General features: G+C 43.8%; 1 protein-coding gene across 3 annotated transcripts in view; it reads right to left on the reverse strand.

Annotated features, from left to right (window-relative positions):
* Positions 1–5,776: 5,776 nt before the first annotated feature.
* Positions 5,777–23,581, reverse strand: part of ITGAM (integrin subunit alpha M) — a 39,313-nt gene continuing 21,508 nt past the window's right edge. For 2 of the 3 annotated variants that reach the window (XM_045786080.2, XM_045786079.2), the window contains 19 exons: positions 17,162–17,302; positions 16,858–17,067; positions 14,695–14,825; positions 14,437–14,600; positions 12,366–12,520; positions 12,134–12,265; positions 11,888–11,961; positions 11,518–11,659; positions 11,299–11,421; positions 9,746–9,825; positions 9,394–9,477; positions 8,979–9,054; positions 8,362–8,469; positions 8,083–8,166; positions 7,814–7,927; positions 7,626–7,727; positions 7,285–7,395; positions 6,729–6,854; positions 5,777–6,450 (listed from right to left, as the gene is read on the reverse strand). In XM_045786080.2, the coding sequence (XP_045642036.2) occupies positions 6,777–6,854; positions 7,285–7,395; positions 7,626–7,727; positions 7,814–7,927; positions 8,083–8,166; positions 8,362–8,469; positions 8,979–9,054; positions 9,394–9,477; positions 9,746–9,825; positions 11,299–11,421; positions 11,518–11,659; positions 11,888–11,961; positions 12,134–12,265; positions 12,366–12,520; positions 14,437–14,600; positions 14,695–14,825; positions 16,858–17,067; positions 17,162–17,302 (2,109 nt within the window). In that variant the 3' untranslated portion in view covers positions 5,777–6,450; positions 6,729–6,776. The remainder of the gene's footprint in view (positions 6,451–6,728; positions 6,855–7,284; positions 7,396–7,625; positions 7,728–7,813; positions 7,928–8,082; positions 8,167–8,361; positions 8,470–8,978; positions 9,055–9,393; positions 9,478–9,745; positions 9,826–11,298; positions 11,422–11,517; positions 11,660–11,887; positions 11,962–12,133; positions 12,266–12,365; positions 12,521–14,436; positions 14,601–14,694; positions 14,826–16,857; positions 17,068–17,161; positions 17,303–23,581) is intronic. The other variant, XM_087868550.1, reaches the window with a different exon arrangement.

The following is a 23,581-nucleotide window of genomic DNA, read 5'->3' on the forward strand; positions in this document are numbered from 1 at the left end:
AGTTAATGGGTGGGTTTCTTGGGCTGGTTATGAGATTATGGGTCAGAGTTCTGTTTCTGTGTGGTCTGCCCACTCTCCATTGGTATATTCATTCTCTCAAGATTTAGAAAATGTGAAGTACTTGTTATGATGAGCACTGGGTATTATATGAGATGAATCACTAAATATAAATTAATTAATAATTAAGTATTATTTAAATAATACTTAATTGTCAATTAAGTATTAATTAAATAATACTTAATTGTCAATTAACAAATAATATTTAATTGTCAATTAATTATTAATTAAATAACAGTTAATTATTGATTGATTATTAATTAAATAATAAGTTATTGTTTATTATTAATTAAATAATAATTATTAATGCAATCAATTAATAATTGATTATTGTTATGATTGCTTATTTGATTATTAATTATTAATTAAATAATACTTAATTATTAATATAATCAATTAATAATACTTGATTGTTGATAAGATTGACTAGTTATTAATTAAATTTTGCTTAATTATTAATTAATACAGGAGGGAAAAAAGAAAATGTGAAGTAGTTACATATAGCCAAATACTATATGGTCCTGAAGAAATGTTTTGTACCATAGGGAAACAGATTTTTGAGAGCTCTGTCTTCCAGTGGAAGGCACAAAAAGAACAGGAAGCCAGGAAAACCAAGCCTGTTCATTCATTCATTCATTCATTCATTCATTCATTCATTCGCCAAACACATATTTTCAACAATTGTTTGCTCTGTGTTCCGGATATTGTCCTGGGGGTTCCTGCCCTCCAGGAATGTAGTGTCAAAGAGAAAAAATACATGTTATACTGACAGCGTATGAGAAGTGAAGCTTCTCTTGGCTAGGCAGTCAGGAGCCTCTAGAGGAAGGGACACTCAAGCTGAGACAAGTGTCAAGTGAAGGAGGAGAGGAAGTGAGTTCTGGACAGAGGATAAAGCATGGACCGAGACTGGGATGTGAGAGAGAGTATCAGGGGATCAGAGATTCATCCTGACCTGTCCCCAAAAGATCGTGCTTAGGCCTGACATCCCAATGTAATTATGAATCACACTCCCTTTCACTTTCAAAAGGGTCCTGGCTGGTCACTCTACGGTATATGGGAAAAATATGAGCTTGAGAGCGAAAAGCAGAAGCAGAAGGTGGGCTACAGCGGTAGGCTGTGACCAGATCACATAGGGCCTTCGAAGGTCACCTTTAATGCAATGGGCCCTGGTCTCAGAGCAGGAGAGCTATGTGGAGTGAAGTGAAGAGCCAGGTCCTGCCTGTTCACAGGGGCTCTGCCGAGCTGCAGCCTCGTGTTGCCTCACTCCCATTTTTCAAGAAAAACCATAAATCTGGATTTCTCTCAGAAATCTCTCAACTTTAGGGCGGGGAGATGGGGTAACTGGGTGATGGGCATTAAGGAGGGCATGTGGTGTAATGAGCAGTGGGTGTTACATACAACCGATGAATCATTGAACTCTATCTCTGAAACTAATAATACACTGTATGTTATTAATTGAATTTAAATTTAATTTAATTTAAAAAAGAAATCTCTCAATATTAAAATGTCAGCAACTAATAAGAAACAAAAGAACAAAACCATGTAGGCTAAATAAAACCTGAGGGCTGGATTTGGCCTAAGGGTTGCCAGTTAGAAATCTGTTTTCCTTTTTTTATTATTATTATCATATTCAATGAGCCAACATATAATACATCATTAGTTTTTGACGTGGTGTTCAACGATCCATTAGTTGCATATAACACCCAGTGCTCATCATAACACATGCCCTCCTTAGTACCCATCTAAACTGCAAATGAGTAAAACGGAAAGATTTTTAAAAAAGAAAAAGAATGAAAAAAAAGAAAACAGGCTGCGAGCTTTCCCCGGGAAAGGGAAATCCACACCATCAAGATGCACACTTCTAGTAATCTCGAGGGAGAGGAAAGGGAAATACCTTCCAACTATCTTTCTCATGCATCTACAGGGGAAACAGGCCAGTTAATTTCTCTATCAGGTCATTTAGCCACCTGGAAGGAAGGGAGAGATGGGTAGGATCCCACCTTCGTGCTCTCAGAGGTTGAGGATAAATCCTGGAGACCAAACCAAGTGGGTTCATCAGGAAGGTCCCATGGATGGAGAAAGTGTAACTGAAAACTGTGACCATCCTGAGGATGGACAGAGTGGAACACTCCCAGCCCTCCATTTTGGGTGCCAGCCATTATCAGGAGTCCTGACAAGTAGGAGGGGACTGAAATGCTGGGAACTGGGCTAGCAGCGCCATCGAGAAACCTTCAGGCTTTCCCACAAGTTTAGTTTCTGGGATCAAGGAGGAAAATAGAACTTTTGAGAAGGTGGTGGTATTACTTACAATACGGGGGCAGCTGTTGTATTGAAGGGTCAGAACACCATTGTTCTCAAGAAGATCAGTGTTCATTTCTTTCTTATAACAATATGAGATTCTGGAGTCCAGGGCTAACATGGTAGTTCCACAGAGTTAGAACCCAGATTCCTTCTGTCTCACGCTGGCTTCTTAGATGTTGTGCTCATAGGTGAGGTCCAAAATGGTGCACCATGGCATTGACGCCCCAGCTGGTAAAAACATGGTAAGGAAAAAGGAAGGACACTTCTCTCAGAGGGCCTGACTGCAAAGTTGTTCGTTCAACCTACTCCTATCCCATTAACCAGAACCTAGCCACGCAGCCATCGTAGCTACGTAGGAAATTGGGAAATGTGCTCTTTAATTGGGTGGCTGTATTAGTTACCCATTGCGGCATAACAAACCATTCCAAAGCATAGTCGATGGAGCCATGAACAGTTTATTAGTTCTCACAGTTCTGGGCAGTTCTTTTGTTGGACTGGCCTGTGGCTGCAGTCATCAGATGGCTGGACTGGGCTGGAAGGGCCGCGATGGCCTCAAGCATGCGGTTGTGGGGCTGTCAGTTAGGGGCCTTCTCAAGAGCCCTGTGGCTGTTCATTCTCTAAGGGGCTAGATGGGTCTCAGGATGGTGGTCTCAGGATTCTGAGAAGGTGAGAGCAGAAGCTGTAGTGCTTCTCAGCTTAGGCTCTGGAACTCCCACACATCCCTGAAACCATCACATTCTATTGGTCAAAGCAAGCCACAAGACCAGCTCAGATTCCAGGTGGTAGAGATAGGCCCCTCATTTGATGGAAAAGCAGCAGTGTCCCATTGCAAATGAGTGGGACACGAGGAGACCCAATTCACTGGGGGTTATAATTCTTTTTTTTTATGTTCAATACATCATTAGATTTTGATGTAGTGTCAACGATTCATTAGTTGCAGGTAACACCCAGTGCTCATCACAACATGTGCCCTCTTTAATACCCATCACCCGGTTACTCCCACCCCTCTCCCCTCTGTAACCTTCAGTTTGTTTCCCGGAGACCGGAGTCTCTCATGGTTTGTCTCCCTCTCTGATGTCTTGGGCATGGGGGTCATAATTCTAATGATCTTCCGTGATGGCCCAGATAAGAGCCCTATTCCTAAGTAAGAAAATGAGGATAGAGGCTGAAGGGATCTGTTCATTCTGAAGCAAGGGACCCCAAAAAGTAAAAACAAGAGCAGATTTTCCTGCATTTGGCTGCTTATCATGAGAGATTTATGGCCCTGTTTATTAGTAACTTTGTGGTCACGCTAGGGTAATTTTTCACTAGAAATTATTTCTTTTCAAACCCATCATAAAACTCCTATCTGTCTGAATTCGACACAAGCTTCCAACGCAATGACGTAAATGTGGACTCTGAGCCCACAGGACCTTAACTGTTCCTGCAAAGACAGGCCCCTGCAAATACAGAGGCCCTCCCCTTCCCTGGGACAGTTAAGGACTTCTGCAGATATTAAGGTCTTTTATCTTTCAACTTAAGGAAGTAGAAAAACATTTTTAACGAATTTTGAAGTCAGAAGAGGAAATTGTGTAGAATCATCCAAAGGTGACATGTGCTCATAGCACCCCCAAGGATACAAAGGACTGTTGTCTCATTAGTCAACCTTTAATGACATCATATTGCACTTTGAGTAAAAGTGAAACTCCTCACTCTGGCTTACCAAGCACACCTGCCCAAACTCCTACCCACTCTCTAGCCCCATTTGTGCTGCCCTCTGACTGGAACATTCCTGCCCCTACTTGAGTCAGGTGTTGCCTCCCCCGGGGACCCTTCCCACATCTTCCCAAGCAGGATAAGCCCTCCCTCCTTCCTATCATCTCTGTTCCTATCCCGGAACAGATGTCTGTCTAAGCCATGATTTTCTATATTTTGATGAGCCCCACGAAATTGCCATTTTTGCCAACAAACATGTTGGCAATTTCATATGGTTCACCTGATATTGTAACAACTAAGTTAACAGCTACTAGCTCCCCACACCTCCCTTGGGCCCGCCCCTGCCACAGGGCCATTCCTCGAAAGCCATGGGGACAGTACAAGAGAAAAGCTTTGAGGGGCGCCTGGGTGGCACAGCGGTTAAGCGTCTGCCTTCGGCTCAGGGCGTGATCCCGCCGTTATGGGATCGAGCCCCACGTCAGGCTCCTCCACTATGAGCCTGCTTCTTCCTCTCCCACTCCCCCTGCTTGTGTTCCCTCTCTCACTGGCTCTCTATCTCTGTCTAATAAATAAATAAAATCTTTAAAAAAAAAAAAAGAGAAAAGCTTTGAAACCAGACAGAGCCAGATTTGAATGCCAACTCCACTCTACGCCTGTCTGTATGACCTCAGGCAATTTGTGTGATGGCTCTAAGCCTCCGTTTTCTCGGAAGTGAAATTCAGGTATTACTAAACAGCAAGTAGCGGCTACTTAGCAGGACTGGTGCGAGAATGAGGATGCACGCTAAGGCCAGAGCCGTGCTTACTGCATTGGCAAAGGTGTGGGAGAATGGGCACTGGGGGTGTTCCCCTGAGGAGGGAAGGCTACCTAGAAACAGCTATCGAAACCTTGCACGCCCTTGGTAGCAAGTGCCACCAGTGGCCTGCCTGGACCCCTGTGGACCTTGCCAAGGGAGCAGAGGCTCATTTGTCAGACTTCCAACTAGCAGAACGTGTTATCCCTTTGGCCACCAGAGCCCATCCTGTCCTCGTTCAGGTGAGGTCAGAAGTGCCAGGGAATTAATGACCCCCTCCCCACCAAGAGCAGACCTCAGCCAGTAACTATGTGGAACTGGGGTGCAACTGACTCTTGAACGCCCACAGGTTTGAACAGCACAGGTCCACGTACATGTGGATTTTTTTCAGTAACTATACATACAGGACTACCAATGTATTTTCTCTTCCTTAGGATTTTCTTAATAACATGTTCTTTTCCCTAGCTTACTTTATTATAAGGATACATAATATAATACATACAACATTCAAATTAGGTGTTGACTGTTTACGTTATCAGTAAGGCTTAGTAATTAAGTTCTTGGGGAGTCAAAAGTCATACATGGATTTCCAACAGCATGAGGGATCAGTGCCCCTAATCCCAGCATTGTTCAAGGGTCAACTGTATACATACTTCAGTCCCTTCTGTCTTCGAGTGGGACAATGCTGAGGTTTGCATTCTGCTCCGTCTCCTAGAACTCCCAATGGGGTTACACTCCAGGGGCTCACGGTGATGTCTCTTGAAAATACACCCTTTTCTGGATGACTTTCTTTCCCAGCCCACATCCATCCCCTATTTCTTGGGGCCACTCTTAAACAAACTTCTTTCACTCAAATTCTTATCTTGGGTTTGCTTCCGGAAGAACTCAAACTTCTGAGAATATAACCTAGAAATTATCTTTACACATATGAAAAATGACATCTGTTCAATTTATTAATTCACCATTGTTTGTATTTGCTAGAGGCTGGACATCACATTCCAAAAGGAAACTGGTTAAATACATTATGATCCGTGCACACAAAGGGGTACTATGCAGCTGTATGAAAGAATGACAAAATACTTTATGTCTTGATATAAAACATCTGAACTACATTAATGAATAAAGCAAGATCCAGAACAGTATAAATAACATCTATTATCATTTGTGTACAAAAGCTTGTATTTGTGTGTTTGCATATGCCTAGAATCTTTGTGAAGGAGACCCCAAAACACACAGCCTTGACAGCCCCGTAGCAGAGACTTGAATGGCTGAGGGGACCAGAATGGAAGGGAAACTTCACCACACCTGCTTCCACATTTTTTTATTTTTGTACTATGGATAAGGTTTATCTATCCAAAAAATAAAAATAACATTAAAATAATAAGTAAATGCATAGATAAAGGGAGGTGCACCATTGTCTCTTGGACCTTCTACAGCTCAAGTGTGGAATGGGTGGACAGGCTCCTGGTGGCTGACCAAATCTTGGCTTCGCCGTGGTTCTTCCAGTGTGGTCTCCATCCAGCTGCTGCAGGTCTGGGTCTTCGCCCACAAAAGGAGGTCCCTCTTCCTTTCGCTTTATGTTCACCCACAAAAGCTGCCATCACCTGTCAGGAAGAAGGTCCAAAGGCACCTTCACCCCCACACGAGGAAGCCCAAGCAGTTCCCTTCTGCGTGAGAGGTTGTGTTGAAGGCACTCATTCCCATCCAAGAAACATCTGCGTCATGCACACGACTCATGCACATGCTTGCACACACACTCACACAAACATACGCACACACAAGTGGAAGTCCAAGATGTTCTTTCCTGAATGAGACGCTCCCACCCCACTCCCCTAATAGCTGAATCCGTCCAACAGCCTGGGGACCTGCATGTTGGTCTAACCAATGTCCTACTTGCTGCAGGAGAGGTCACTCAATGGGGAAGGAGCTGTTACTGGGGCTGGGGCTGGGCAGCTTCGGGACCAGCTTCACTCATCATGTCCTTGTATTGCCGTTTGAAGAAGCCAAGCTGTGGAGGCAGAGACAAAGGAGTAAGGATCACCGAAGCCAGGGAAGTGGCAAAGGCCATGCAGACCAGGAGGGGAGACAGAGGGACCAGGAGGCACAAAGAATAATGTGGCAGAGTGTAAAGTGACCTGGGGAAAATGGGGCAGGGAAATGGACAGCATTGATGTCAGAGACAGGAAAGAGAGAAAAGAAAGAAACAGAGACAAAGGAGAAGAATTAATACCTACATAGTGGTCATTGTATACTAGGGACAATTCTAAGCGCACTACAAATATTGGGTTAAAACCCAGTTACCGTCACAAAATGGTATTGATACTCTCATTTTATAGCTAAAGAAACAGACTCTGTGACTTGGTGGGAGTCAAAGTCAGTAATGAGCTGCTGCGTAAGAAGCAGTGAGGGAGAGGGGAGCAGACAGGAAAAGGGGATACCTTGTACAGTGCGGCGGTGATGAGGGCCAGAAGCACCAGCCCCCCTACCGAGCTGCCCACTATAAGTGGTAGAGGGTTGTGCACTTCCTTCAGTTCCACTTTGGTTTCTGTCTGTGGGAGGGAGGGTGCATCAGGGGGGATGATGAACTTCAGATTTCTGGGGGGTCCCCAGCCAGACCTTGTGTACTCCCTGAACCCAATGACTAACCCCTCCCTATACCCTCACTCTTCTTTCCTCTCCTCCTCCTCCTTTGTCTCTCTCTATCTCTTTACCTAGAGATCTCCACAAGCCCAGCCTCCCCTCCTCCCTCCAGTAGTCCCTCAGGGTCAGAGACAGATACCTGGGCCTTCAGAAATGCCTCCTGTCCTGGAAGCACGGCAAACTTCGAATTATCAAACGAGACCTCTGCCTTGCTCACGACCTGAACGTAGTTTATGGAAGTCTGTGGGAGAGAGAGGATGGGAGCTGGGCCCGTGGTTCCCCTGAAGTAGCATGTCTGGGCCCAGCCGAGCCTTGGCCCTCACATACCTTGATAAACCAGTCAAACGAGAGTTTGCCTTGGAGGGTGATATTGACTTTTTCCTGGATGTCAAAGGACAGGATGTCACACTGGATTCTCTGGCAGACAGCGACGGAGCAGTTCTGGGGAAGGGAGCAGAGGGGAGAAATGACTAAGCCGGATACAGAAAATGTCCATGCACCCAGCCCACTCAGGTGACAGATGGTACTCAGCCACCAACAAGGGAACAGTGCTGAGTCTGCACGTGGTCCTAAAGCTAGGTTAAGTGTAGTCTCACCACAACTGGAGTCTTCTCAAGCTCCAGCAGGAAGTCAGAGAGAAGGGGGTCCCTCTCCTCGGTGTGGCATGTGCTGGAGAGGTTCTAAGGAAAGAGAGACACTGTGAGAAGGGAGGGGAATGAGGGCTTGTGGGTCCACCCTCACAGAGACTGAAATGGCCAAGGTCCAGGAACTGGTCAAAATGGCTCCAAAATCCAACAAAGGAAACAGAGATTTTAAGAAAGACCAGGGTTAGGGTGGTAGGAGTTGGGTCACTCCTCAAGCCCAGCTAGACGTACCTTGGAAAAGCTGAGCTGGGGGTTGTCCCACACCGTCACGTTGTTCAGCTTGGTGGGCACCCAGAAGACCACACTGATGGGGAAGCTCCTCTGTCCCAAGTTGTTAAACTGCACAGTGGGAGGAAGGTGGTGGGTATCAGAGCTCTGGCCTTCTGCTCCCACCAGCAACTAGAATCAGCCTCCCCACTCCAGACAGCCCAGGACACCTAAATAAGGCCTCACAGACCCAAGCGGCCTGCCTCTTGATGCTTTCTGGGAGGCAGAAGGGGTAGGAGTTAAACACACATTTGAGAGCCAGACAGGCTGGTACTCAGCAGTGGCTCTTCCACTACCAGTGGTGAGACCATGGCCGTGTTCTGTTAACCTCTCTGAGCCTCAGTTGCTCCATCTGGGAACTGGAGATAATGACAGTCCCTCCTTCAAAGAGTCATTGTAACGATAAAATGAGTCGTGTGTGTGTGTGTGTGTGCACGCTTGTGTGTGTATAGGGTGAGAATAAGTCTGGAACAGAACCCAGCACATAGTAGGCATCTGATGCATGTCTCCCATCATTATTTCCCATTACTGCGTTCCCATCACATTGATTTCCCTCCCGGGCCTCCTCCTCAGCTACCCACCTCGTACTTATGCTCTATACTGTGGCTGGTCTTCTCCTCAGCTATGAAGCTGAGATATTTGGTGGAGACCTCATGGCTGATGGGAGAAAGAAGAAAGTACAGGAAGTGTCAGGACTTTAGAGGTGTCCTGGGAGTGGGACTTGGGCAAAGTGTGTTAGGGAGTGAATAGACACATGGGTAATACTGCCCCGCGAGGGTGCCAGTGGGATGGTGTCTAGGGGGCCATGTGTGTCAGACACACAGGATGGGCCATACACATAGCTTGGGCCATGCACACACACACACACACACACACACACACATCTGCACAAGTACACACCCATACACACATATGCTAGACACACACACACAAATACACAATGGGCCATGTTCAGCCCAGGGGTAAAGGCAGAGCTAGAGCGCTAGAAGCCAGTACCTGGTGACTACCGCAAAGACAGTGTATTTCACAGGCAGCTCCAGCTGGAATTCAGTTTTGTTGGTCCTGGTCGTGTTGTTCTCACTGAAGGGAAACAGAGAGCTTTCTTGTAGATCTTTTCCACTAAATTATAATCTCTGCAAGGGCAGGAACCACAGATGTCTTGTCCATTGCTGTCCCACCACCAGCCTTGGGTAAAATGCCTGGCACCTGGAGGGTGCTCAGTCGGTATTTATTGAATAAATGAATAAATAAATAAATGAGCTGAAGGGAGAACCAGTGGGGAGAGGGCAGTGGTCCACACCGGGCAGGGGTTTGGGACCTCAAAGCGGGGAAGCTGGGCACAGCACACCTGGTCACATTGGCCTTGAGGAGTATTCTGTTTCCAAAGGAAGCATCGGATTCCACACCAAATGTGATATTAAAAGTGACCTGGAGTCAGAGAAAAGAGAGACAGTGAAAAGACTAGAAGAAACAACCCAAATGTCTATCAACTAAAGAATGGAGAAATAAAATGTGGTGCATCCAGATAACAAACTACTTTCAGCAGTAGAAAGAAATAAGTATTGATTCATGCTGCAGACATGGAGGATCCTTGAGAACATGACCACGTGCTGTATAATCCCATTTATATGAAAGGTCCAGAGTAGGTGACTCTAGACACAGAAGGTAAATTACTGGTTGCCTAGAGCTTGGAGAAATGAGAGGACTGGAGCAGATGGCTAAGGAGAGCAGGGTCTTTTCTTGAGGTAATAAAATATTCTAAAATCAATCATGGTGATGAATGTATAACTCTGTGAACATACTAAAAGCCGTTGAATTGTGTACCTGAAATGAGTGAATTCTTTGCTATATGAATCATATCTCAATAAAACTATTTAAAAAAAAAAAAGGAGCCTCTACTTAAAAAAAAAAAAAAAACAGGGGCGCCTGGGTGGCACAGCGGTTAAGCGTCTGCCTTCGGCTCAGGGCGTGATCCTGGGGTTCTGGGATGGAGCCCCACGTCAGGCTCTTCTGCTATGAGCCTGCTTCTTCCTCTCCCACTCCCCCTGCTTGTGTTCCCTCTCTCACTGGCTGTCTCTCTCTGTGTCGAATAAATAAATAAAATCTTAAAAAAAAAAAAAAAACAGAGAGAGAGAGAAGTGGAGAAAGGGGAACCCCTTACACTGTTGGTGGGAATGCAAGTTGGTACAGCCACTTTGGAAAACAGTGTGGAGGTCCCTTAGAAAGTTAAAAATTGAGCTACCCTATGACCCAGCAATTACACTACTGGGTATTTACCCCAAAGATACAGACGTAGTGAAGAGAAGGGCCATATGCACCCCAATGTTCATAGCAGCATTGTCCACAATAGCTAAATCGTGGAAGGAGCCGAGATGCCCCTCAACAGATGACTGGATTAAGAAGATGTGGTCCATATATACAATGGAATATTACTCAGCTATCAGAAAGAACGATTACCCAACATTTGCAGCAACATGGACGGGACTGGAGGGGATTATGCTAAGTGAAATAAGTCAAGCAGAGAAAGACAATTGTCATATGGTTTCACTCATTTGTGTAACATAAGGAATAGCAGGGAGATCAGTAGGAGAAGGAAGGGAAGGATGAAGGGGGGCTAAACAGAAGGGGGAATGAACCACGAAAGACTATGGACTCCGGGAAACAAACTGAGGGCTTCAGGGGGGAGGTAGGTGGGGGGATGGGCTAGCCCGGTGATGGGTATTAAGGAGGGCACGTATTGCATGGAGCACTGGGTGTTATACGCAAACAATGAAGCATGGAACACAACATCAAAAACTAATGATGTACTGTATGGTGACTAACATAACATTATAAAAAATTTTTAAAAAAGGAATTCAGAAGAAAACAAAAGAGAAAAAGAGAGGAGGACAGCAGCCCGACCTCTGAGGAGTCTGGGAAGATGGGGTGGTGTATGCTGCAACTGCTGTTCTTCAGGCCCTCAGGCCCATTGGTGGAGTCATCAGACTCACAAGTCAGGCGCCAGCGTCGCCAGGAGAGCGGCTTCTGGAAGGCAAGGGAGACAGAGGTAGTGATGTCAACCACCCCCTTGCAGGGACGGGGAAAGCAAAGTCAGACAGAGCCTGAGAAGGATTTGGCTACCTGGGCTACTGACACCCTCCGATAGGACAAGCCAGGTGGGTAGAAGATGGTGACCTGAGTCCTGTAGGAGTCTTCGCCCTGGTTTCTCACAGTCAGTGTCACATTGAAGTCTCGGGGACCACCCACCACCAGGGTGTCCAGGCTGTGGGAAGAACAAGCCAGGCCATGAGATGCTGAGGGCTTCCATGTGGCAAGTCTGCCCTGGTGGGAAGGAGGCACAGACCCTTGGAGAGAGAAAACAGTGGCTGGGGCAGCCCCACGCACACCTCTGGAGCAGCTGTCCTGTGCCAGACTCCCTCGGGGGCCAGGGAAAGAACAGAGCACTGGGTTGTGGTGCATTTGCAGGTAGCAGCGAGGAAAAGAAACTCACCCCATAAAAGTGAAGGTGATGCTGAGGTCATCGTGGCAGATGCTGTCATTGCCACAATTCTGCTCGAAGGGAAACTACCAGAAAAAAAAACAAGAAAGAAAGAAAGAATATGAGGAAAGGAAAGGAAAGAATGAAATGATGTGAAATGAAACAATAAAATAAAATATTGAAATAAAATTATGTGAAATGAAATAACATGTGCCTCCATGACCTTGGCCCCTGCAGGACCCCAGCTTGAGGACTCACCAAAGCTGTGAAGTGTCTCTGAGCATCCACAGCCAGCACTGGCTGGAGGTCCTTGAATGAGGACAAGGGCTCCCCCATCAGAGAGAAGTTGAAGTGCAGGATGATGGGGGTCACTGAGTCTTCTACGCAATACTGAGAGATAGTAGGGGTTTCATTCAGGGTCTGCCCTCCTCAGCTTCCCAAGCCCACCCCATGCTTGGAGGACCCAGAAGCGTGGCCAACCCTTGCTCACCACTAACAGTAGCTTTAGGGTTTCACATTCTCGATTCAGCTTCAAGATCCTTGTCTGTCTGCGTGTGCTGTTCTTTGACTCATCAAAGACAACTCGGGGATGTGGAAGACTTGGGTCCAGAGCCAGGTCATAGGTAACGGTGCTCTGGATCTCTCCTGAGGGGGCAGGGCAGCATGGTGGTGAGGAGCCCAGCTTTGGAATCAAACAAGCATGAATTCGAGGCCCAGCTCTATTGCTCTCCAGCCATATGACTTTGGGCACGTTATATGACCTCTCTGAGTTTCCATTCCTTCTTTTTTTTGGGCGGGGGGGAGGTAGCCTTTAGGTTGTGATTTCCCCTTCCTTTTTTTTTTATTATGTTGTTAGTCACCATACAATACTTCATTAGTTTTTGATGTACTGTTCCACGATTCATTGTTTGCATATAACACCCAAGCGCTCATTGCAATATGTGCCCTCCTTAGTACCCATCACCAGGCCAACCCATTCCCGCATTCCCCACCCCTCTGAAACCCTCAGTCTGTTTCCCGGGGTCCATAGTCTCTCATGGTTTGTCTCTCCCTTAATTTTAAATTGAGAATAATAAGTGTACCTTCCCAGTGGTAAAAATTAAATGCAATAGTGTCCATAAAGCATTTAGCACCAGTGCCTGCCACACAGGAAACGCTCAATAAATGGTAGCTATTCTGTTACATACTAGAAAATTAAGTATATTTTCCCGGGTGCTCTTAACTTTTTTCTTAACTTCGGTCTTCAACAGTTTGTGCTTTGGTATGGTATAACGCATAATGTTTCATACATCGCTATAATATACTATGGTATGGTTTCCTTTATATTTATCCTGCTTTGATGTGGCAGAGAATCTTGATGTCTTTCATCAGTTTTAGAAAATGCATTACCACTATTTTGTTACTTCTTTTTTACTCTCTCTCTCTTCCTTGTGGAATTCCAATTACATGTTTATTAAATTTTTCACCATGTTCCATATGTCTTACGCTTCCGCTCTGTACTTTTCATCCTTTTTTCTCTCTAAATATTTTCTATTGATTTATTTTCCTGCTCACTAATTCTCTGTTCTGCTTCTAACCTGCTGTAAAATGTATTTATTGAACTCTTAATTTCAGTCACTGTATTTTTCAGTGCTAGATTTCCATTTTACTCTATTTTATGAATTCCGGGTCTTTTCTGAACTTCTCCATCACTTCCACTTTCTTCTTGAAGATAGTAACTGTAGCTGTTTTTTAAATTCCTAATAACTCTAATTTCTGAATCACCTATCAGTCTATTTCTATTGTCTTTGCTTCTCTTGGTTGCTGGTCTGAATAGACATTTTCCCAACAGAAAAACCAAGTTACTTACTAATGTTCCTCTCAAATTTCTGTTTCCCCAGCGCTGGAGAGCTCAACTTCCACTCAACTCTTTAGTTGCTATCTTCTACTGAGTTTCTTAGAATATTGACCTAGACATACATGGCTTAGGAAGTCAACCAATACTGGAGAGGAATTTATATGTAGGTTTTGGGGCACCTTCTATGCAATTCTCTACTCTCCAACATTTTGTGCTCAGTGTCTAGCCACGCTGGCTGCCCCAAACTGACTGCTGTCTCCTCAGCCCAGTAAGATTACTGCTAGAAACCTGATTTTATTTCCTCCTCGTTTCTCTCTAGTACCACTGTTACTATTCCTCCACACCAAGCACAATGTTACTTTTTCAGAATAGAGATAAGGAGAAAGTCAAGCTCGCTGTGATAAAATGCATGTCTGAATGTTTTGTGAATGAGTTATCTCTTGAGCTTAAAAAAATCCTGGTTAGTTCACAGGTGTGGGGCCATTGCTTCTCTGGAGAACTGAGAGAGTAAGGGAGTGCCACATACTCACTTTTTGGTGGGGTTTGCTGGGCCTCTCCACCCAGCCAGAGAAATGCCTGCTCACTCCAGCCACACTTGGGAAAGGCTGTCGGAGCCTGTCTGGAAGTTTGCTCTGAACTGCTAGAAGGCTGGAAAGACTGGAGTGGGCCACCCATCAATGTCTCTAGTCATTTAACCCTTTCAGACTTACCTACCCAGCCTCACCTTCTCCTAGCCGATCCCTTGTGTTCTTGCGGACACGGAGGCAAACTTTGACCTCTCCAGCAATCTGGCCTTTCTCCACCTTTTCATGGCACTCAAACACACTCCTTGCCACTTCCTTGGGTATGAACTCCATGGTCACCTCAAGGCTCAGCACAGGCTGGGATCTGTAGGGACACCAGAGGGCCATCAGAGGCCTTCAGGCAACAAAGCCATTCCTTAAAGGGAAGATATTTGGTGTCCTCCAAAAGAAGTTCTCACCTGAGCAGCATCACACGGCCTTGGGCCCCTATGGCCAGGTCCACGAGGCCATCCATTGTGAGGTCCTGGCCCCCACTTAGTGACTGACCAAAATACTGGAGTCCGGGGGAGACCTGGGAGCCTTGAATCCGCTGAGGGTAGAAAAGAGGACAGAAAGGGAGTGGGAAAGAATACAGACGTGTGTAACTCTGTTGCCAAGAGTGACCCAAGCACATATTGTCTGGGCTCCACTCAAGTCTCATCTCCTACAACTTCTCAAGGAATTAGAGCAACTATTCAGCTTTAGACCACAGACTTGAGATGACACCCAAAAAGTCCTGGCAGCAACTAACAAGTGTCTTTAAAATACTGGAGTGGGGGCGCCTGGGTGACTCAGTCGTTAAGCGTCTGCTTTCGGTTCAAGTCGTGATCCCAGGGTCCTGGGATCGAGCCCCACATGGGTCTCCCTGTTTGGCAGGAAGCCTGCTTCTCCCTCTCCCACTCCCCCTGCTGGTGTTCCCTCTCTCGCTGTGTCTCTCTCTGTCAAATAAATAAATAAAATCTTTAAAAAAATAAAAAATAAAATAAAATACTGGAGTGGGTGTTGTAAGTGATGAATAACTGAATTTTACTCCTGAAACCAACATTGCACGGTATGTTAACTAATTAGAATTTAAATAAAAATTTGAAGAAAAAAATTAATAAAGATATAAAACTTTTAATAAATAAATAAATTTAATAAATAAAATACTGCAGCCTACATGGTATATTGTTCCATTTATATGAGGTTCTAGAATGGGCAAAACTAATCTATGGTGGAAAATCATCAGAACAATGTTTTCCTCTGGAATAGAGCGGGGTCAGAAATTGACTGGATAGGGGCAGGAGGGAACTTTCTGGAGTGGTAATTATGTTCTGTATCTTGATAGGAATGTGGGTTACACAGGTGTATGCATTTGTCAAAATCATTGAACGGCAAAGGATTTGTGCATTTCCTGGCTGTTAATAAAAACAAGGGTAAGCAGACATTGAATTCTAGTTAGTGATATTCTAACTAGCTATATCTAACTAGAATATCCAGCTAGATATTCTAACTAGTGAATTCTAGTTAACTACTCAAGTAGTTAAGGGCATTGTAACTTACTTTGAAGTGCATTAAAAAGCAAGAGGCACTAACGGGTGCCTAGAAATAAGATGAATAAAAGGGTGGATCTGTGATAACATCAATGTAGTCAGATGTTCACTGTAGATTCCAGGTTGTAAATATGTGGATGTTCATTGTACAATTCCTTCAGCTTTGCTGTAAATGTGAAAATTTTCTAAATGAAATGCTAGAAAACTCTACTGATACCTGCGGCACCAACCCCAAATAAATAAATTGGAATCCTTACTAGCAAGGCCTAAGCATCTGTGTTTTTCTTAAACCTTCAGGCGATTTCAGTGTGTTGGTAGGACTGAACCTCTGGCGTGAGGGATTTGGCAGGAGTATGGAGGGACAGAGAGAAAAAAGACTTAAGAAAAATGTGAGGCTGGAGAAAAGACAGAGACCCACGGACGGAAGACCAGATGGCCTCAGCTGGCAGTGGCGGGAAAGAGCCAGACTGTGGGGTCCCTCCAAACAGTGGACTCCATCTAGCACATAACAGGGAGGCATTTTAGAGAGGAAACCAGGGGTGGTGACCAAGATTTCAAGTGACCAACCATCAAGATGGGCTGCATAATTTGCAGGCTCCAGTCCCCCCCCCCCCCAAAAAAATAAGTGCAGAATACCTCGTTCAAAAATTCAGAATTTCAAGAGAGCAAGAGCAGAGCATTAAACTAAGGGCAAGTTCCTTCTTTCTTTCAGTACTAAAACCAGGACAGATGGGAACAAACCAGGACTATTGGTCTCCCTAACAAGACTGACTGAGATTCCGAAGAAAGGAATGCCTACATCCCAACGCTTCCACCTGGCCATTTACCACCTCTAAGCCTTAATCTCCTCATCTGTAAAGTGGGGGTGATGATGCCCCATGCACCTCCTATAGTTGTGGTGAGAATTTCTATGAAGTGTGTTATTACTTTTGAAGGTTCTGAAAAGAAGTACTGGGAGAACTCATCTGGCAGCTGTGAGGATGTTGAATGAGAAAGGGACAGATCAACAAAGAAGCTACTGTCATGACGGGGACAGTGACCCGAGCTCACCTGGCTGTGGGACTGACTGATGCCCGGTCCTGAGGTTCCATGAAATAGGTAGACAGCACCCTGGTTCTCCTGCTCTCCTGGGGCCCCGATGGCCACGTCTGTCAGCTTGTCCCCATTCACATCCCCCAGCACTGTCATGGCTGCTCCAAAGCGGCCCCAGGGGTGGCCCTGCTCCCCACAGAGAACAGCCCCACACTGCCACTTTGCCTTCTGTTGAATAAAAAGAGAGTCAAGTCCCAACCTGGGCAACTCCCCCACCCCACACCCAGGCCCCCACCCAGCCCAGGCTCCTATAGTCACTCACCCCTCGAGGCAAGGGGCACACAGACACCTGGCCTCCCCTTGTCTGGTCGTAGTAATGGGGAGCCCCGATGAGGACCAGGTCAGAGCTGCCATCTTTGTTAATGTCCACAGAGCAGAGGGAGGCCCCAAAGTAGGAGCCAATCTGAAAGAGATGAGTCCGGGATCACATCTCTTGCCACCAAATCAAAGTGTGAGTATTTTCTCCCTGTGAGGAAAAATCATACCAGCTGGGGAAGCACCTGGGAGCAGATCTGATCTTCTGCACAATTCACACTCTCATTTGAGTGTACTGCCAGCTGAGGAAAATATGATAGAGTTGATGGGCGGTGGCTAAGGATTTACCAACAATGGCGGTCCAGGGAGATGATTAGTATAGCAAAGAAGAAGTTGAATTGGAAACTACACAGAAAAGCCTGGAAGACCATACGGAATATCTTTGCAATATATTGTAAGTCTTTAGGGGGGTAAAAAATTCAAAGTTGACAGTCTGGCTGGTAAGGAATCAACTGGCTTAGGTTAAAAATAACTATGGCTACAGGAATTTTTTTTTTTGCATGATATTGTGAGGTATTGTCTATCTTTTAAAATAATTTTTAAAGAATAAAAAATTTAAAAATTTTTTAAAAAATAAAATAAAATAAAAATTTTTAAAGTATGTTCCAAAAACACAAAAATATGTTCAATGTCAATGTGTAGAATTCATCCCCAAGACTCATCCATTTAGTCATTCATTCATTCATTCATTCAACAAACAAAGGTTTGCAATTTTTTTTATTATGATATGCTAGTGACCATACAGGACATCATTAGTTTTCAATGTAGTGTTCCATGATTCATTGTTTGCGTATAACACAGCGCCCCATGCAATACGTGCCCTCCTTAATACCCATCACTGGGCTAGCGCAAAGGTTTGCAATTTGTTGAGCATGGGGCTGGGTAGTGGGTTCTCCATGGAGCAAGGGGAGCAGAGGGAAACAGTACCAGACAAACAGGGAGATGTATTTAGCAATTTCAAAGTGGGGCAAATTCTTGGAATGAGAAGTGCAGACGTCAAGACATGACTCACTACAATCTGATTTCTGCCCCACACACCATGGAAGGAGGCCTCACTCATTGCCCAATAAAGGCATTTAAGCTTTGACCTAAAGTCAGTAGGATTTTTTTGTCTTTAGGTCAAGTTGATTACCTACAATAAAATCCAGCCTTTTTAGTACAGTTTTGTAAGTTTTGACAAACACATACAGTCATGTAACCACCACCAATGTTCAAGATATGTTTCATCACTCCCACGGTATTCCCTCATGCCCTAATGTAATCAACCTCTTCCCTCAACACCAACCCCTGGCAACACTGACCTTTTTTTTGTCCCTATAGTTTTTCCTTTTCCAGAATGTTGTATAAATGGAATTATATAGTATGTAGCTTTTCATGTCTGGCTCCTTTCACCCACAATAATGCATTTAAGATTCAGTCAGGTTGTTACGTATGTAAGTAGTCCATTCCTTTTAATTTCCAATATTTCTTTTTTTAATAATAATTTTTATTATATTATGTTAGTCACCATACAGTACATCCCTAGTTTTTGACGTTAAGTTCCATGATTCATTACTTGCGTATAACACCCAGTGCTCCATGCAATACGTGCCCTCCTTCATACCCATCACCAGCCTAGCCCAATATTTCTGATATTCCACTGAATGAATGAACCACAGTTGACTTATTCATTCCCCAGCTGAGGGACACTTGGATTGTTTCTAGTTTTTACCAATTATGAATACAGCCACTAGAAACATTCACATGCAGGTTTTCATGTGAATATCTGTTTTCGTTTCTCCTAAGTAAATACCTAAAAGTGGGATTGTTGGTATGGTAACCGCATATTGAACTTTATAAGATATTGACAAACTGTTTCCAAAGTAGGCGTGCCATTTTTCATTCAGACAGCAAGGTATGAGAGTTTTCGTTGTTGCACATCCTTGCCAAGACTTGATATTTCCAGTGTATTTCCTTACGTTAATAATTCTGATAGCTATGGAGCAGTATCTGATAGTAGATTTATTTTATTTTTTTAAAGATTTTATTTATCTATTTGACAGAGAGAGAGGGAACACAAGCAGGGGGAGTGGGAGAGGAAGAAGCAGGCTCCCCAGCGGAGCAGAGAGCCCGATGCGGGGCTCGATCCCAGGAACCTGGGATCACGCCCGGAGCCGAAGGCAGATGCTTAACGACTGAGCCCCCAGGCGTCCCTCTAATAGTGGTTTTAATTTGCCTTTCTGTAATGATTAATGACATAGAGGATATCTTCATGTACTTATTTGCCATCTGTGCATCTTCTTTGGTGAAATGTCTGTTAAAATATCTAGCTTATTTCTTAATTGGATGGTTTGATTTCTTATTGTTGAGTCTTTGAGAATCGTTTATATATTCTGATGCATGGTTTTTGTCAGCTACCTAATTTAGAAAAGAAGGAAAATTTGCAAATATTTTCTCCCAATCTGTAGCTTGTCTGTTCATTCTCTTAACAGTGTCTTTCATAGAGCAAAAGCTTTTCATTTTGACGAAGTTGTATTTATCAGTTTTTCCCTTATGGACCATGCTTTTAGTGTTATAACTAAGAACCCTTTGCCTAACATACGGTCACAAAGATTTTCTCCTATGTTTTCTTCCACAAGTATTGTATTTTAGACTTAGCTCCATGGTCTACTTTGAACTAATCTTAATATGATATGAAATATGGGTAGAGGTTTTGTTTTGTTTTTACTATGGATGTCTAATTGTTCCATTGAAGTCTCCATTGAAATGTCTTTGTGCCTTTATTTAAAATCAATTGACTATGTGTGTGTCAGTCTGTTCCAGACCTATTCTGTTCCACTGTTCTTCATGTCTTTTGCCGATGCCACACTGTCCTGATTACTATAACTTTACAGTTAGTCTAAAATCCGTGGTGTATGAATTGTCCACTAAATACCTAATGGTATTTGCTTAACTTCTTTTTCAAATGGTTGGATATGTGGCTTTCTTTGATTTTCCATATAAATCTTAGAATCAACTTGTCAATTCTATAAAATAAACGTCTAGGATTTTGATTGGGATTATGTTGAATATATAGATCAGCCTGGGGAGAATTGATATCTTAATAATACTGAGTCTTCCAGTCCATGAACACTGTATATCTCTCAATTTATTTAGGGCTTTGATTTCTCTCATTGGTGTTTTTGTAGCTTTCAGCATACAGAAATCATACACGTTTTGTAAAATTTATATCTAAGTATTTCATCATCTTTGGTGCTATTGTAAATGGTACTTCTTTTTAATTCTTTTTTTCTTTTTTTTCCTTCTTTCTTCTTTTTAAAATTTTTTAATTTAAATTCAATTTAGTTAACATATAGTGTATTATTAGTTTCAGGGTAGAATTTAGTGATTCATCAGTTGCATATAACACCCAGTGCTCATTACATCTAGTGCCCTCCTTAATGCCCATCACCCAGTTACCCCGTCCCCCCACCCACCTCTAGGTATTTATCCAAAGGATACAAACACAGTGATCTGAAGGGGCACATGCACCCCAATGTTTATAGCAGCGATGTCCACGATAGCTGAAATATGGAAAGAGCCCAGATGTCTAGCGACAAACAAATGGATAAAGAAGATGTGATATATGTATATGTACACACACACACACACACACACACACACACTGGAATATTACTCAGCCATCAAAAAGAGTGAAATCTTGTCCTATGCAACAACATGGATGGAACTAGAAGGTATTATGCTAAGCAAAATAAGTCAGAGAAAGACAGACACCATATGATTTCACTCCTATGTGGAATTTAAGAAACCAACCAGATGAACATAGGGAAGGAAGGGAAAAATAAAATAAGATGAAAATAGAGGGGGAGGCAAACCATAAGAGACGCTGAACTTGAGGAAACAAATTGAGGGTTGCTGGCAGGGAGGTTGGGGAGGGATGGTAACTGGGTGATGGGCATTAAGGAGGGCACTTGATGTAATGAGCACTGGGTGTTATATGCAACTGATGAATCACTAAATTCTACCCCTGAGACTAATAATATGCTCTATGTTAATTAATTGATTTTAAGTTTTTAAAAAATCCAGAAAAGTAGAAAAAAATCCCTGCCAAATCTAAGGTTACAAAAATTAACCTGATTCCTTCTGAGAGGTTTATAGCTTTATTGCTTACATTTAGGTTTTTTATCTATTTTGAGTTAATTTTTGTATATTGTGAGGTAGGGGATATCCAGTTGGCCCAGAACCATTTGCTGAAAGATTATTTTTCCCCATTAAATGAACTTGGTACCTTCGTCAAAAATTGATCGATTGTAGATGTAAGGTTTATTTCTGGACTCTCAGTTCTATTCCATTGATCTGTTTGCTGGCACCACACCATCTTAATTACTGTAGATTGGTACTAAGTTTTGAAATTGGAAATTCTTCCTTTTCAAGATTATTTTGGCTATTCTGTGTCCCTTGAATTTCCATGTGAACTTTGGAATCAGCTTGTCCATTTCTCAACACTGTTGAACAAGCCTTGTATTCCTGGGATAAACCACACTTGGTCATGACGTATTATCCTTTTTACAGATATTCTTTTTATAGATTTAATTTTTTATTAAATATTGGTCTGTAGTCAACAAAGGGTTTTAAACTGCAGATTGATATGAACAGTTTCTCATTTAGAAAGTTCATCCTTGGGGCGCCTGGGTGGCACAGCGGTTAAGCGTCTGCCTTCGGCTCAGGGCGTGATCCCGGCATTCTGGGATCGAGCCCCACATCAGGCTCCTCCACTATTAGCCTGCTTCTTCCTCTCCCACTCCCCCTGCTTGTGTTCCCTCTCTCGCTGGCTGTCTCTATCTCTGTCAAATAAATAAATAAAATCTTTAAAAAAAAAAAAAAGAAAGTTCACCCTTCCCCTATGGATTAGAGAAGGAGGCAACACGAGACTATGGGAGACCAGCAAGGCTACAGCTAAGTCCACGGGAAAGATGATGATGGCCCGGACCAGGCTGATTTCAGTAGAAATGGAGGGAGTGGATAGATTTGAGATTAATCTCTTTCTTACCCTCGTTCCCAGTGTATTCACCCACACACACACCCCGCACCCCAGTACACACACTCTGAACTGTCTCTTGCTCTCTCCCTTCTTTGGCCCTTTATTTCTCCATTCTTCACTTCTCTATTCTTCCCCCTTCACTGTCGCTTTCTCCAGGAAAGCTTCCCTAATGCTCTTGAGTGGATGCTCCTCCCATTTGCTCTCATAACACCCACACTGCTCCAGTTTAAGTATTTATCATCCTTGATTATCATTTGCATGCGTAATACCTGTATGTGGTGAAGGAGTTCATTAGCTCGCCTTCTCCACGTGATCCTGGACCACGCACACAAAATAGAGACATAGCATCACATCCACACTTGACTTCCTGGAATTCCTCTACACATTCTCCCCACCCCACCCCTTGTACGTGTCAGGAACTGATGCCATCAACAGCCAGTATGTGTTGACAAAACCTACGAAAAGGCCATTGGAAAAATTTCAGGAATGGCAAAGAATTATGACAAGCGGTTCAGGTATCAGACGAAACTGGTTTCATCCACCTATGATGCATGAATTGCTGGCCAAAGTGAACAGTGATGAAAATTTAAGGAATGCACATAGAACTACAGACACATCACGAGCGCAGGTCTATTTCAGGACTTTGCAAGGATAATGGGACCTAGAAATTTCTGCCTCTCATACCACATAAGATGCAACGGCACTGCTTTTGCAGGGGTGATTTTCAAAAAATCGAACTGCTGGGGCTGCTCAGGCACCGACCAGGGGCTTAGCTGGAGTAGGTGTGAAAGCTCCCCTGAGGTGCCCTGTCTGACCTCATAGTTCCCGGCTCATGGGGAAGTTCAAAGAGTATTGGGAAAGGGACCAGAATGCAGAGGTGGGGGAAGAGGGCATTCATCTCAGGAAAGCAGCTACTGATTGGCAGATATGGAATTATTTCAATATTTTAATAACTAATATGGTTATACTGGTTGTATTGGTGAAATACCAGCTCTGTGTGCAGGGAGACTCATAGAAAGCTCTGCACAAGTCAAGTGTCATTATTTGTTGTCGTTAGAAAAGTGAGGGGCAATGTTCATAGCAGCATTGTCCACAATAGCTAAATCGTGGAAGGAGCCGAGATGCCCTTCAACAGATGACTGGATTAAGAAGGTGTGGTCCATATATACAATGGAATATTACTCAGCTATCAGAAAGCACGAGTTCTCAACATTTGCTACAACATGGACGGCACTGGAGGAGATAATGCTAAGTGAAATAAGTCAAGCAGAGAAAGACAACTATCATATGATTTCTCTCATCTATGGAACATAAGAACTAGGAAGATCGGTAGGGGAAGAAAGGCAT

The sequence above is a fragment of the Ursus americanus genome, chromosome 2 (genome assembly GCF_024610735.1).
Source record: "Ursus americanus isolate L20-20 chromosome 2, mUrsAme1.1.p, whole genome shotgun sequence".
Classification (NCBI taxonomy): Eukaryota; Metazoa; Chordata; class Mammalia; order Carnivora; family Ursidae; genus Ursus; species Ursus americanus.